This window comes from Agelaius phoeniceus, chromosome 5, assembly GCF_051311805.1.
Source record: "Agelaius phoeniceus isolate bAgePho1 chromosome 5, bAgePho1.hap1, whole genome shotgun sequence".
Classification (NCBI taxonomy): Eukaryota; Metazoa; Chordata; class Aves; order Passeriformes; family Icteridae; genus Agelaius; species Agelaius phoeniceus.
In genome coordinates, this window is record NC_135269.1 from 3,836,485 (window position 1) to 3,850,915 (window position 14,431).

At 43.5% G+C, this 14,431-nt stretch overlaps 1 protein-coding gene across 2 annotated transcripts in view; it reads right to left on the reverse strand.

The window, feature by feature from the left end:
* Positions 1–14,178, reverse strand: part of PTPRO (protein tyrosine phosphatase receptor type O) — a 148,350-nt gene extending 134,172 nt beyond the window's left edge. For both annotated transcript variants that reach the window (XM_077178132.1, XM_054631629.2), the window contains exon 1: positions 13,737–14,178. In XM_077178132.1, the coding sequence (XP_077034247.1) occupies positions 13,737–13,937 (201 nt within the window). In that variant the 5' untranslated portion in view covers positions 13,938–14,178. The remainder of the gene's footprint in view (positions 1–13,736) is intronic.
* Positions 14,179–14,431: the final 253 nt, after the last annotated feature.

The window sequence follows — 14,431 nt, forward strand, 5'->3', positions numbered from 1 at the left end:
TGAGCAGGGTGGGTGAGAGCCAAAGGGACTCGAGCAGGGTTAAGCGCAGATGGAGGAGATGCAGGGATGGCAAGTGAAGCAGAAAGGGAAGAAGTGGGCTGGAGAGGAAGGAGGCCAAGGAAACAATAGCAAGGGGACAAACACTGGAGAGGATAAATGGGAAAAACGGGATAGCATTTTATTCTTGGAAAAATACAGATCTCAGTCAATTGCAATTATTTGCAGATAACTTCAAGTGGTTGTTAGTTGTTGAATTTTCCTTGACTGACTGCCCCTGCATCCTTTTTTCTTTAGAGAGGGCTGAAAGCTTAGAACTGAAGTGTTCTTTCTGGAGAATTGAAATATTTGCTGGGAAGCCTCTTAGGCTTCCCTATCATAGCAAAAACTGTAAAAATAATGTTTGTCAGTCAATGCAAATTATTATTTTGCTTCTAAAACCTTCTGAATACCCCACCTCTACAGTATTTTTTGCACAGGATTAATAAATAAAACATTCACACACTGCCCATTAAAAAAAAATCTAGTATTTAAGCCCTGAGGGGAAAGAAGAGGAAAAGATTAATCTTAGACATTTCTTTAAACTCTCCAACAAGCTGCAGCCTCAGAGGTGTTCCTCCTCTCTCCCTCAAGTACATTTTCACAAACTGGAAATCAGATTAGCCTGCAGTTTATCCATGGGTGGACAAATGGGTGCAGCTACAAAGCAAAGCCAGGTGAGTGACCCTGCCCTCTCCTTTCCCCCTGCAGGAGCTGCTGCAGGGGGTCAGGATGGAACACGGACATCCCCAGGTCCAGTCCTGCAGGAATTGCTTCTGGTCTTTCAGCAGGGCTGGCTGAAGGGCAAGGGAACAACCTACTGTGCCACTGCCATCCTGTTTGCATGCTACATGTTAGCAAAATCTGGCCCTTTCTGCATAAAACAGCATCCACAGAGACTCCTCCATCACTGTCACAAAACTGGGCTTTATTATTTTAAATAAGAACCCATATTTGCTTAATCCTCCCCAGTCAGAGTAGCAATATTTAAATTTATGAATTAGTACTGGGCAAGGGAAGAACCCACTGCCATGCTGTTTCCATTGTCCTCATGCTACAGGTTCCCAAAATCTGGCCCTTTCTGCATAAAACAGCATCCACAGAGACGGTTTTTAAATGGGACCTATATCATTATTTCTATATTTATTTTCCCATATCATACCTTCATCACTGTCATAAAACTGGGTTATATTATTTTAAATAAAAACCCATATTTGCTTAATCCCTCACAGTCAGAGTAGCAATATTTAAATTTATGAATTAGTACTGGCCAGGGAACACATATTCAAAGTGTATCCTTATCTTGCCTCTCAAACATGATGATTTATAGATTGATCTGACTGGTTGCTTTGACACAGTTCCTTTAACCATAACATCTTTCTGTTCCTCTAGTAGCTGAGATTTAGCATTTCAGGCTGTGTACATATGTTGGATAAGAACATAATCCTCAGCTCTGGGCATAGGAGCTCATGGTAAGAGGATGGCTCTGCATACAAATTGAGAGCACTGAGATGCAGAAAAAGAAAAATACATTAAACCCTAATATGCATATTACGAAGGCCTTCTGGCATCAGAAGAAATCATCAGTTATTTAGCTTGACATCTTTAGAAACAGAGGGACTAGAGAGAAAAAAATAAAGGAGAGAAAAAGAGAAAAAAAATGATATGACCTTTAGTCCAACACTCCAAGTAAAGACTTTGGATAAATAGGCACACAGAAAGAATGTGCCAATATGCAAAGAGGCAAAGAGATAAACGTGACTAGACCATTTCTGCAGAGAAAAATCACAGCACTCCCATTTCACAGCCATTTCTGACAGCACAGAGATGGATTTAGCAGGGGGCAGAAGGGGACCCTCCTCCTCTTCCCCTCTATTAGCCTCTTTAACTCAGCACGTGCATCCCTGGGTGCAGGATGCAGCACATCTCTGCAGTCCATCTGCTTCCCCTCACACAGGCTGGGGCTCCTCTCCTCATGCAAAACTTACATTCCATTACCATTGCAAAAATTCACCCTGGGCACCCAGCAATTCACAGCCATCCCTCTCACAGTACTGAAGGGTGTAGTGCTCTGGACAAAACCAGAAAAGCTTTGTCCAACCCCAATTAAAAAACAGAAATCTGTATTCTAGCATGGACAAGTAAACAGTTAAAAATATGAACTGACATAACTTCAAGGCAAAAATCTGTGAAAAAAAAATAAAATTCCTGAACTCATCCTCCCCTCCAAAGTTATAAAATCATTAGGAATAAAATGCAGAGTACAATGCAGAGTCAGGCAACAGAAGCTGTAATCACAGCCCTAACTGTTCCTTTGGAGCTCATTAAGTGCATTGAGTCCCTGTAATCTTTTATTGATTTTAGAAGCACTGCTTCCGTTATCAATACAAAAAGTTTAAGAGAAATTTTCAGAAAGGATTCCACATATTCCCTTGAGACATGGATCTCACCACCCCGATTTACACAAATGTTGGTAGCTGGGTGCAGTGATGACAGATTCCTCTGCTTCAGCACTTCCAGGACAGAGGCCAGTCCTACACCAAGAGCCTTTGACTCATATTGTTCCCAAAAATCCCCTCGAGGAGGTTTTAATGGTTTCCTGCATGCCCAAGACCTAAGCTTGTAAAATATATGAAGTCATAGTTCTCCTCCCAGAAATGTAACTCAGAAGAGGAGGGGGAAAAATAAAAGAAAAAAAGAAAAAAGGGAAAAAATAAATCAAAAAACCTCCTTGAGAATTCTGAAGCTGGGAAGTGAATGTGCAGTGATAGCAGATACCTGTCTGACTCTGCAGAAAGCTTAAGTGATAATTAAGGTACATTCTAACACTGGCAGCTCTAAAAATTTTATCCTTGATATAATATTTAAAGCTCAAGCTTCAAGGCACTGATAAATGCAGGAAAACAAGCAGAGTTCAGCATAAAGCTGAGTGGAACCCAGAGTTTGAAATTCTACAAAGGAATGTGGCCCAAATTATTTTAAAATGAATTTGCAAAACAGAACAGTCAGGTTAATAAAAATTTCATACTCTTTTGTGTCCCAATTCATGATCTTTAATTGGCTGCCATTCCTCTCCTGCAGGGTCCTAAGAAGCTGTCCAGAGAGGTGATGGAATCTCCATCCTCACAAATGCTCAGAACTGATCAGGACACAGAGAGAGCAGAGGCTCAGAGCAGATGCTCTCCAGACATCCCTTCCAGCCTAAATCATTGCACAACCCTAAACTGTTCCACGTGTCCCTGACCCTCTGAGATGCACACAGCACCTCCTCCCCACCACATTCTTTGCTTTTTTGATGACAACCAGGGGACAATCCTGAAGAGCCTCCTTTCTCAACACCCCCCCTGCAATCTCTTGCCTGCCCATTTCCCCACATGCTGCATTTGCCTTCTACATCCTTCCAGCTATGCCATGGAGTGAGAAATACCAGCTTAAAGCCAGCTAGAAGCATTAAAAAATCGCGGGGTATTCCCCTCAAAATCTTGGGGGTTTTCTCTTTAAAATCCTGAGGTTTTCCCTCAAAAGCTTGGGGCTTTACCCTTAAAGTCTTGGGGTTTTTGCTTTCAGATCTTGGGATTTTGCCCTCCAAATTCTGGGGTTTTTCCCTTCCAAGTCTTGGGGGTTTTCACTCAAAAAATCTGTGGTTTTCTGGCTATCCTGTATTCTGTGATAGCCCAGTAGCTCTCATATGCTCTAATCACATCACCAGCACTCATAATGGAAATAAATCCCTCCCTCCAGGGAGGGGAGAAAGAAATAAAAATGTTTCAGGTAAAAAATGGAAATGCTGTGATCAGTAGATGATTTTTACTCACAGCACATATTGACAACAAGCAGTTGATTCCATGCAATCATTACAAGGTATCATTACTAAAAGCCAATCTTCCAAACAGGTCACGTCTTCATTAAAGATTAGCTACCAAATGCAGAAGGGATGCAAAAATAACCTTGTGTCTAACTGGAACAGACAAAGCTGGCTAGATATGCTCTGGCACATTCCAAAATGCTTCTGCTTCTTTTCCATTTTATCTCCTAACCTCATCATGTCCACAAACAGGTTTTATTTGTGCTTGAAATAATGTCACCTGCAACTATTCCAGTCACAGCATCCTCCTGGTGAGGCCATGGAAGGCACTGTGGCTCTGCTCCAGGCTGAGCACTCATACAACACGGATTCCAGAATTTGCTTCCTCCACCTGGACACCTACTGACATCCTGATTTGGGCTGTCCATCACCTGGTGCAGTAATGCCCACCAGGAAAAGCTGTTGTCTGACAGTTAGGCTGTGACTCAATGCACAGAGCTCAGTGGCCATACAGCAGCTTTTCTTATCTCAATCCACACTTTTTTTTCTGATTCTCCTCCCCATTCCACCAGTCAGGGGGTACCAGTGGCTGCATGGTATTTGGTTGCCACAATACTTTGCAAAACCTGCCCTGCAAAGTTCAGTTCATTGACGACTAAATATCCTAAATATCATATTTAAAAAGAATATTTACAATATGAAGTAAATAATTATATAGATTCCACTTAAAACTGTTGTGAAGCACTATAGTCAAAGGGCCAAAACTCTTTCTTTATTGCTATTGTCAATTCCTTTTGACAATGCAGCCCTCTAATCCTAAAGTTTTAAACAGAAATATGTCCATGCAGAAACAGGCAGTGCTCAGTTAATCTCTGCAATCACTCTGCATGGACATCTAAGAACACATCCACTTTTCTTCATGGAAAGAATTCAAAGGGTTTGACTTCCCCATGAGTTCCTCCACGCTCTCCTACTCAATATGGAACTTGGAATCACTGGCTGTGCATTTGCCCATTAGAGAAGGATTATTCCAGACACCAATCTTAAATGAATTCTCAAATCTTTGTTCATTTCTGCATTTGAAATAAGTATATTTTGAACTGTTATTTCCATCTGTTTTATCACACCTATGGCAGTTTGTTGGTCTCTAGTTAGCTACAAAGATGTAAGTGGAAGGGTCTAGGAAATAATAGCTGTGTTCTGATTGCACCTGAGCTGAGCAGGATGAGAGTTTATCTTCTGAAATTCAAAGGCCTCAGATGGCCACTGGGCTTTGGTCTCATGAGTAAAGAAGCAGGGACCAGCCAGATTTTTCAGATCCAGATAAAGTATCTGATATTGACGCAGAATTTGGTTTCCACACATCCATGTATCTGTACTAATGCTGCAATGCCTGCAACAGGAGCTGTAGCTTGAAATGTCCTTAAATGTGAGCTGTAATTTGAGCAGAGGGAGAAGCAAGGAGAGGAAGAGAAAGAGGAGATTTGTTGTCAACTTACTGCAAAAGTTACACACCTTCTCAGTGATTTCTCATGGACAGCTCCTCACAGCACTGACTCCTTTTCCTTCTTCACAGCACAGCCAACAAACTCCAACTCTCTCCACCACCAGCTAACAGACTGCAGCTCCCCTCACAGCACAACCAAACTCCAGCTCTCTCCTCACCCAGCCAACCCACTCTTTTGTAGCACTCTTCTTCTTATTGGGCACAGCTGTGGCCTATTAAGGGCAGGGCTGTTCCTAATCTTTGGTGATCAGTACAGCTGCAACTCCTCAGGTGTGAGACTGCCTCCTGCACTATTCTCTTACATTCTATCCCTCCACAGAGACTGATGGCTCTGTCTGCAGAAAAGCACCCCAGAGCAGAATTAGTAAATTCCTATACTGGCTTCAGCCGTGGATTACAACACCCCACCTCCTGCCAGCACAGCTACCCCCTAAACAAGAAGATTCCTCAAGATTGATCTGATGGGGAGTCTCTTCAAGCTATCAGAGTCTCAGATTCTAAAAATCAAACCCACCCAGTTCGTGCTGCTGGCACCGCAGCGAGCCCTGGGCCACCACGGCGTCACTGCTGGCTCTGTGCTGAGTGTCAGAGCCACATCATCCCCCGGCTGGGACTGCAGCCTGCCCACTGCAGCCTGCTCCAAAGCCCATTTAAAGCAGCATAAAAACATCCATTGACTTCACTTGGGCTTTGGAGCCGTTCCCAGAAGCACAGTAGACTCTCTGATAGCTCCTCAGAATTAGAGGAAACCCGTCAGTTCTGGTTCCAGCTAACAGACACTGATGCTGCACATAAACAACAGGTGAGCTGGCAAAGTTATTGTCCTTGTTCCCAGAATGCCCCAATTCCAGTGAAATGCTGGTGACATCATTCTGTAGTTTTCATTATTTCCCCCCATGCTGCTTAAGGAAACCTGATGGGGCTTCGTAGCCCATGGAGTCCTGAGTAAGTTTTCAAAAGGTTTGAAAATTAAAAAGCTTTTTCAGCTTTTTTAACATATTATTTTGCAATGCAACTGAGAAGTAATTTTATATCAGAGATCATTTTGAAATACACTTAAATATTCACTATGTATTCATTTCAGAAAACATCATAATTTTTCTTGTTGTATTTAATAACTGCTAGCTAATTATGTAAAATCCCATCCCATCTGCTTAGTCCTTCACACAGCAAAATTAGAGGGCTTCATTCTACACTCATTACTCACAGAAGGAGAGGCATTGATTTAATGGACTTCCCTGAAAAGGGATTACAGTATAGGATCCTCTGATATTGATTTTGTGACATCATCATCTTTTCCTCAGAAGCAGACACTGATGACTCAAGAAAATACCAGGACAAGATCAGGCAGGCAACTTAGAGAAAGAAAATTATTTTTAAAACCTCCTAATTCACAGCAAGTCGACTACAATAAAATATTAGCTATGTTCTCGGTTTCAAATGCAAGTTCTCTTTGAAAAAGGAAAACATCTGAGTGATGTTTCTCTCTTTCATCTCTTGCCCTGCTTACAGTCACTTTCATGAAACTATTGTGAGCTAGACCATTTTTTGTAGGTTAATGGGTTCTCTTTGAAGGGATTAAAGCCACATTGATTATTAATTATTTTTGATGTTTTAAACTGATGTAAACGACCAGAAGCTCTGAAGAACAACATCCTGTAGAAATCAATACTGAATTTAAAAAAAGAACAAGTAACAAACAACAACAACAACCACCAAGACCCCTCTGCTCAGCTCCTGGGGGAAACAATTGTGACTTCTGTTTGGAAGGTATACCAGCCCTTGGAGAATACCAGCACTGGCATATATGATAATCATTTCTAAGTTATCTAGAGCATCCTTATTTTGATGTGTCTATCTTCCAGACTCCAGGCAGAGTCTGCAGGTATTTTGCATACAGAACAAAGCTAGGCACAGCAGTGCTAAGCAAATAATAAATAAATTCATTTCATTGCTCTGGGAAAATGATCATTTTTTTTTTCCTTAAATCTGCCTTGCAGTGCTTTAGGAAAACACTAATTAGCATTCTTTCCATGTGTTTTTTTCTCCCCAATTCTTTCTACTGTTCTTCACCACATGTAAGAGATCTTGGGGTTTTGGGTGTGTGTGGGTTTTTCCAGTGTTTTGTTGGCTTTTTTTCCCTTGCTCAAATTTAACATTTCTTCAATGTTTGTAAGTGGAATGAAGCCATTCCTTCCCATTTAATAGATCAGTGAGGAATGAAGATTTCCCATGTTCAAATGACTTCCATATGAACAAATAGGAAATGATCCAGAATAGCTCTGCTGCAGATAAAAGACAGAAAGCAAATTACACAAAGGGAACTACACAATTGGGACTGTCTGCCTGCTTTGGGGGCTCCTCCCAGCATTGAAGAACAGCCCCTCCATGGCTGATTCTAGGAGGTGTGACGAGGAAATTACTGAAAACCCTTAAACTTGAAGGAGTTGCTGATCAGATTCACAAATTAATGACTGGGACCTACCTCTCTTACCCCAAAGGCTTGGCCTTCATGTGATACAGCTGGAAATCAACACAGCTAACCTGAGGACCTGCAGGTTTATAACACACAAAGGAGCTGAAGTTGTTCAAACCCTTCTGACAAGACAAGAAGGACCTTGTCTCAACAACAGAGGAAAGTGCTGAGGCCAAATCACTTCAAAATCACAACTGGGTAGATTGACAGGCAACCTTATCTGTTTTTACAGAGAACTTAGAAAGGAATTTAGGATTTTTATCCCCCAAGAGGTTCATATCTACCAAACAGCTACCTCATGTTAAATCTCTGACTGACATAGAATAATAGCTCAGAGTTGTTTACTTCCATTATCTCCGTTCAGCTTCTCTGAAGTGCTCAATGCTTGTGCTTAAATACCATGCTCACATTTTGCCACCTCCAATGTTATGTTTTCTGTCCAAATATCCCACATATTCTCATGTCCATGCTATCACCTCAAGACCAGCATACTTAAAGCTTAAATTTTTCCTGCTCCCTGTTGCTGTGACACCAACTTTTGCATCACCCACACTTACTGTAAAGCATCTCTTCCCTAAATACCTGCATTCAACCAGAAGGGTAACTGCAGAGCTTGCCACACTCATTCCAGCACAGCCCTGATGCAAAGTGTTATCTTTCTGGTAAGCCAGACACCATGCATATCATTTTATTTCTGGAACTCCCTCTAAAAGCCACTGTAATTTCCCAGCACAGGAATGAGGGGGTTCCAGAAATGGAATGCATCATGTCTGGCTTGCTGCAAAGATGGCAAACTCCTTTCCTAGGAGTTGCTCCCTTCACTGGCTGCCATTCATTTGAGATTGCAGAGTGCTGAGAAACGCAAGGTAACCTTTCTGTTTCCAGTATTTCCCATTCTCTGTTCATCTGTTATACTCCATATGTGGCAGCTAGCATATGTTGCCACATTTGTCTCAAAGATTTTCCCCTTTTCCACTCTATCTACATTGATAGAAATTTAATAAGAAAAAAAAAGAAAGTTACAATTTCATGTGCAAAACATTTAATAAACAAGTCTCTTAATTTATATCAGTGCACTCGTAGGTACTCGAGTCTGTGTAAAGATTTTAATTTCAGAATATTCTTAATATTTATTAAGTTTTTTTTTCTTCAGGTTGCAACCAACTCAGTTTTGTATATAGAATAGAATTTTTAAAACCTTGAGTAACAAAAATGGAATCACTAATTTACTAGAAGCTAAGAAGAAATTAATAGAAGAGTGCTCAGGATAACAATGTATACTTCTCCAATGAAAAAGGCAAATAATTTAAAAGAACACTTAGATTCAAAGTTAGCTATGAGTCTTTTAAGTTCTTCAGCAAATAGACCTCTTCCCAAAGGTTTATTTTTTGACATTTATTGTCCTGACTCATATGCCTAAGTAAAAAAACGCTCCCTTCCCCAGAGCTGAGGCTGTCTGGTAAAATAAGTCTCAAGGTGGATTTACACAAGGCTCTGTTCAGTTTAGCATTCATTCTGAAGCTCTGTAAGGTCATTTCATTATCTGCCTGGATTGCTCTGTGTGGTGACAGCAGAAATGCAGAGATTAGTGGGATTCTCAGGTTCAGCCAGCACTGTCTGGGAGCCCTTTAATGAATTGCCACGGGATCAGCACAGGTAAGTCTGCATCCATCCCAGGCTGGATGAGGGATCACCCTTGAGTGCAGCTTCTGACCCAGGCGATACAACCTAGAAATTGCCTTACTGACCCTGTGCAATCTGAGCCTGGGGCTCATAAGTCCTGCAGGCATGAAGGATCTTTTCTCAACGCTCCACTGTCATTTCATCACGAGGAAATCTGCCAGAGGGTAATGGCAGACTCTTATTTCACTGGCAGAGAGGGGTTTGCGAGTGCCTGCTGCAGTTCTGTAAACATGACGCGGCACAAGCAGCCTCTTCTTTGGCTTTGCCCTCCAGAATCACCCTGATCCACATATTATCCATGAAAATGAAGAAATTAAAGAGAATTATTAGGATCCTACACCTGACTTGTAGAAATTTAGAGCTGAGGGTGACTATTCATAATTAGCTTTTTTAAAAAGAAAAGTCCTTGCTTTTCCTGGGAGGATGCTTTTTTCTCCCATACAGTCCAAGAGGAGTGGTAAGAAAAGACTTTTACCTCTGGGCCTGAAACCCTCATGAGGAAGCCTTTCATTTGTTTTGCAAACAAAAAAGAGCTGGCAAGGTAAGTTTGGGTCTTGCTTTATTTTATTTTGACACTAGTGGAACACAGCCATGAGGGAAGAAGACAAAACTTGTCTCAACAAGAGCTTCAGCCGCCATCTCTTGGAGAGAGAAGAGTTGCCAAAAGGACTCCATAGCAAAATTCAAATTATTCATTCATTGCTTTTCCCAGCAGGAGGAAACAGCAGTGACACACTGGGGCTCTCAGCTGTGAAATCAGCCTCTCTCTTAAAAAGGTTTTTCCTGCAGGAAAAGGCAGCACCCTAATGGTAAGGCTTTTGCTTCAGATTATTAACTGAAGATGTAGATATTACTGAAAATTACACCAGTAGAAACAGATTTCCTTTGCTGGGTAAAGCTGAGTAAAGTCTTACAGAACCTCAGTCTCTTTGAATGTCTTGGTCCATGTAAACCTGAGTTGAGTTCACTATGATGCCAAACTACAAAACCTGATGTAGCACTGGACAAAATTCTGCCCTGCTAGACACAAAAAAATTGTCCTTGCTAAGAGAAAGAAAGAGGATGTTGCTGATTTTAATTAAGGGCATATATAAGACTGATATTCAAAGACCTCAGTCTCCTGGGAATAAGAGATGTATTATTTTACTTACAGAGAATTTTCCTGAAGAGTGTCATCACTCCTATTTAGCCCAGACATGGAAGCACTGAGACAACCAGTTTTCTCATTATTTTCCTACTGAGACCCTTGCTCAGAACATCTTGGAGGTGGAACAGATTGCAAACAATGTCCCAGCACCAGGTTTGGCTTGTCCAAGATGTTTTTCTCTTCCAACTAAGCTTTACCTTCTCCCCCAGAAATAATTTAACAAAGCAACCTTAAAGCTCCCAGGTGCAAGCTACCAGCAGCATGGAACATCTGACACACCAGGGACATCATCCAGAGCAGAACTTCAGCTGGCCAGAGCTCAGAGCAGTCATGACTAAGGGAAGGCTGCTTGGTTGCAGTTAAAAAAGATGATAAACATAACATCAGTCACTGGAATGAGGGAATGTGTCTACTTTTTATTCCTATTTATTAAGCTGAAGTACAGCTTTTCCTTTGGGCTGTGCTCAGCCCTGCCTTTGCCATGCCAAAATGAGATGATTACAGAGCAAGCTGCTGAAGACTCTGCCTTCCAGCCATTCTGAGTGAAACAAACTAACAGAGAACACAGACCAACTGCAAAAATGGCAATATTTTAAGAGATTCCTACAGCAGCATGGTTGGAGTCTTCTCTGAAGCAAAACCCACAGCCCTGCTCCTCTCACAAGTACTGTGAATCCATCCTGTTGTCTGAGCTCACACACAATGCCTTTCTCCTGCCAATTCCTAAATTAGCCACCACATAAAAAAAAAAAACTGCTAAAGAAGGAGAATGGTAAAGGTTCAAGATCACATTGCTGTATTTCCAAAAATAATACGATGCTCCTACCCTGGGACACAGAAAGCATGCACATCACACTGTGAAAGAAGGAGCCACACCTTACTAGCCCATGGGCAACCATATCTGGCACATGGCATGCAGTGGGCAATGTCCCATGTGTCACTGACCCTTCAGCAGCCCCAGAGAGCATCAGGAGTTGGAATAAACTGGCACTATTGCTTTGCACCCTGAAATAATGACAATTGGAAGACAAGAGAAGAGAGGAGAAAATGTGCTTTGAGCAGCTTTATCGCTTTGCAAAGTCTGCTGATGATTTTACAAATTGCCAGATGGGCATCAAGGCCACATCAAGCAGATTCAGCTTAGCAAGTGACATTTGGGCTGCTAGCACTGAAACAGCAAGCACACAGACATCAGTTTTGCCTGTCTTCAGATTCATCAGTTCAATGCCACTGCTTTCGCAACAAGATTAACTTCCAGGTGAAGCACCAATTTAATAAATTGCGTCTGCTAAATCTTAGCATTACTTCAACAGGTTGGTAGAACTAAACAGAGCCAAACTGGGAAAAAGCCTTGTTTTGAAATGGGATCTTTTCAATTATTTGTCACTGAAAAAAAAGAAAAATACACAGATCTTGAAGAATATTCAGTGAATTTCAGGCGCAGGAAAATGGTCCTATTGTCATGATCTGAAACAAGCACTGTTCTTGCTTCCCCAACTTCTCTCCTGTAATCAGATTTACTTTGACTATCTCCTCAAGTCTCACTTCATTTATTGTAGTGTTCAATACCAATGCAAAGATAACTAATTATAGTGGGCTTGCCATCCAACCAAAGTCATAATCCAGTCACACAGGGAGATACTGATGCACCTCTATCTGAAGCTGCAGCTTTACCTTCTCTTACTCTAAAATTCTGCTAATGCTCATCAGCTTTCTTTGTCCCTCCAGTCCCAGGTTTATTCAGCTGAAAAGTGATGGTTATTTTCCAACAGAATGAAAACCTGGGCCCTTGGCTACCTTCAAACCTTACACAATTAGTTCAGATTTATTATTCATTTCATACAAATTTAAACTACCTATTTTCTGTCTTGCTTTACCACAGCAATGCTTGTTAAAAAAAAAAACAAAAAAAAACAAAAAAACCAAACAAAATACAGCACATAAACATTTTTTTTTAAAGCTAGGACATAGAGTAATGTACATTCTCTAATTGTGGGATAAAACAGCTACTTAAAACTGTGTGCAGTTCTATGTTCATGAAAAAACTAGAAACTTAATCTTTCTACTGGGCCAGAACATCCACAGACTTACTGTCCTTTTTATTTTCTTTTTTTTAACTACCACATTCCATGGAACAACATTTTGTCTGTATATTAGCATTTTATCTTGCATAAATGTATGTTTCAGCAGTTATGAAAATGAGACAGCTGACAGTTGACTACTATATGTGAACAGATGCTGTGAAAGCTTCCCTTTAAATAGTTCTGTCAATGCAATGTCAATTTTAGAAGCGACACCACTGCTGTTCCAGGACATGATCCTGCAAACTCTTATTCACACAGGGAGCCCTGATGATTTCCACAGAACATTTACATTTATAAGCCTCTGAAAGGTCAGGTCCTTAGTTGCAGAGCTCTGCTTAACAGTGACTGACAAATATACAACAAAGTTTTCAGCAGTGCTGAGCTCTGCTCTTCAGGGCAATGACATTTGCAGTATTCACCTGGGCAGCACATTCATTTTCTTTTAGAAGTTACACGAGGCATATAAAATACACTTAAGAAACCATGAAACGAGCTAAAGTGCAGAGATGAAAACACCATGTGAAAACCGAGCTCGCGGCACGAAGCAGAACTTTGAAAAATTAATCTGCCGAGAAGACAGGCTGAGCTTGAAACACAAAAAGAACTGCTCAGCTGTGCCACGACAAACCCAGCACGATCCAGCCCCTTTGTTAGCAACATCCTCATCAGCGGAGTGTGCCGGGGGGGAAAGGTGCGAGCTCTGAAGGGAGCGGTGCTGAAGGACAGCGCTCCCCAAAACCACCCAAACCCGGCCGGTCCCTCCGGGGCGGGCAGGGGATGGGGCTCAGAGCCAGCCCGATCCCTCGGGGCGATGTGGGGATGTGGGGGACGGAGGGAGGGAGCGCATCTCTGCCCGGGGCACGGCGGCCGGGGCTGCTCCCCGCGCAGCACAAAGCGGGCACAGCGCGGAGCGGGCTCGGCGGGCAGGGCAGGCACACAAAGGCGGCGCGGAGGATGCTCCAGCCCCGCATCCCTCCCCTCCCCTTCCCGGCACTTACCTTCAGCAACACAAAGAGCCAGAGGAGACAGGAGCGGGCCCCCGGGGCCCCCCGCCGGCGGCGGTCGGGCATGGGGGAGGTGCGGGGGCGGCCGGGCAGGGGGGGCTGCAGCTCCGGTGCCCCCGGGAGCCCCGGCTCTGCCCCCCGCCTGCCTCCGCTCGGCTCCGAGCCGTGCCCGGCAATGGCGAATTGCGGCAGCATCAGGCGGCCGGCGGCGGCGCCGACCTCCCCTCCGAGCGGCGCATCCTGCCGCCCCCCGCCCCTTTTATTTGGGGTTTGCGGCGGGGAGGGGAGGAGGAGGAGGAGGAGGAGGAGGAGAAGGAGAAGGAAGAGGAGGCGACGGCGGGTGGTGTCTCCCCTCCCTGGAGTTTGGGCGATCGCGCCGCTCACCGGCTCCGGGAGCGCCGGCTCCTGCAGCCCCCGGCGGAAGGCGAGGGATGGGAGGTGATGGAGATGATGGAGATGGGAGCCGCCCCCGGCCCCCCTGTCCCCCAGCAGCTGCTCCCCGCGGGCAGAAACGCAGCCTCACCGCCGCTCACCACCAAGCCCTCCCCGATGTCTCTTTTCCTGCCCCGCCGCGATCGGGGGACAGAAATGCCCCCAGCATCCGGGGGCATCTGGTGGGGCAGGGAAAGGAGCGGCCGGAGTGGCCCTGGGAGGTGGCTGGAGCTGCAGGGGCAGGAGCTGGTACACAA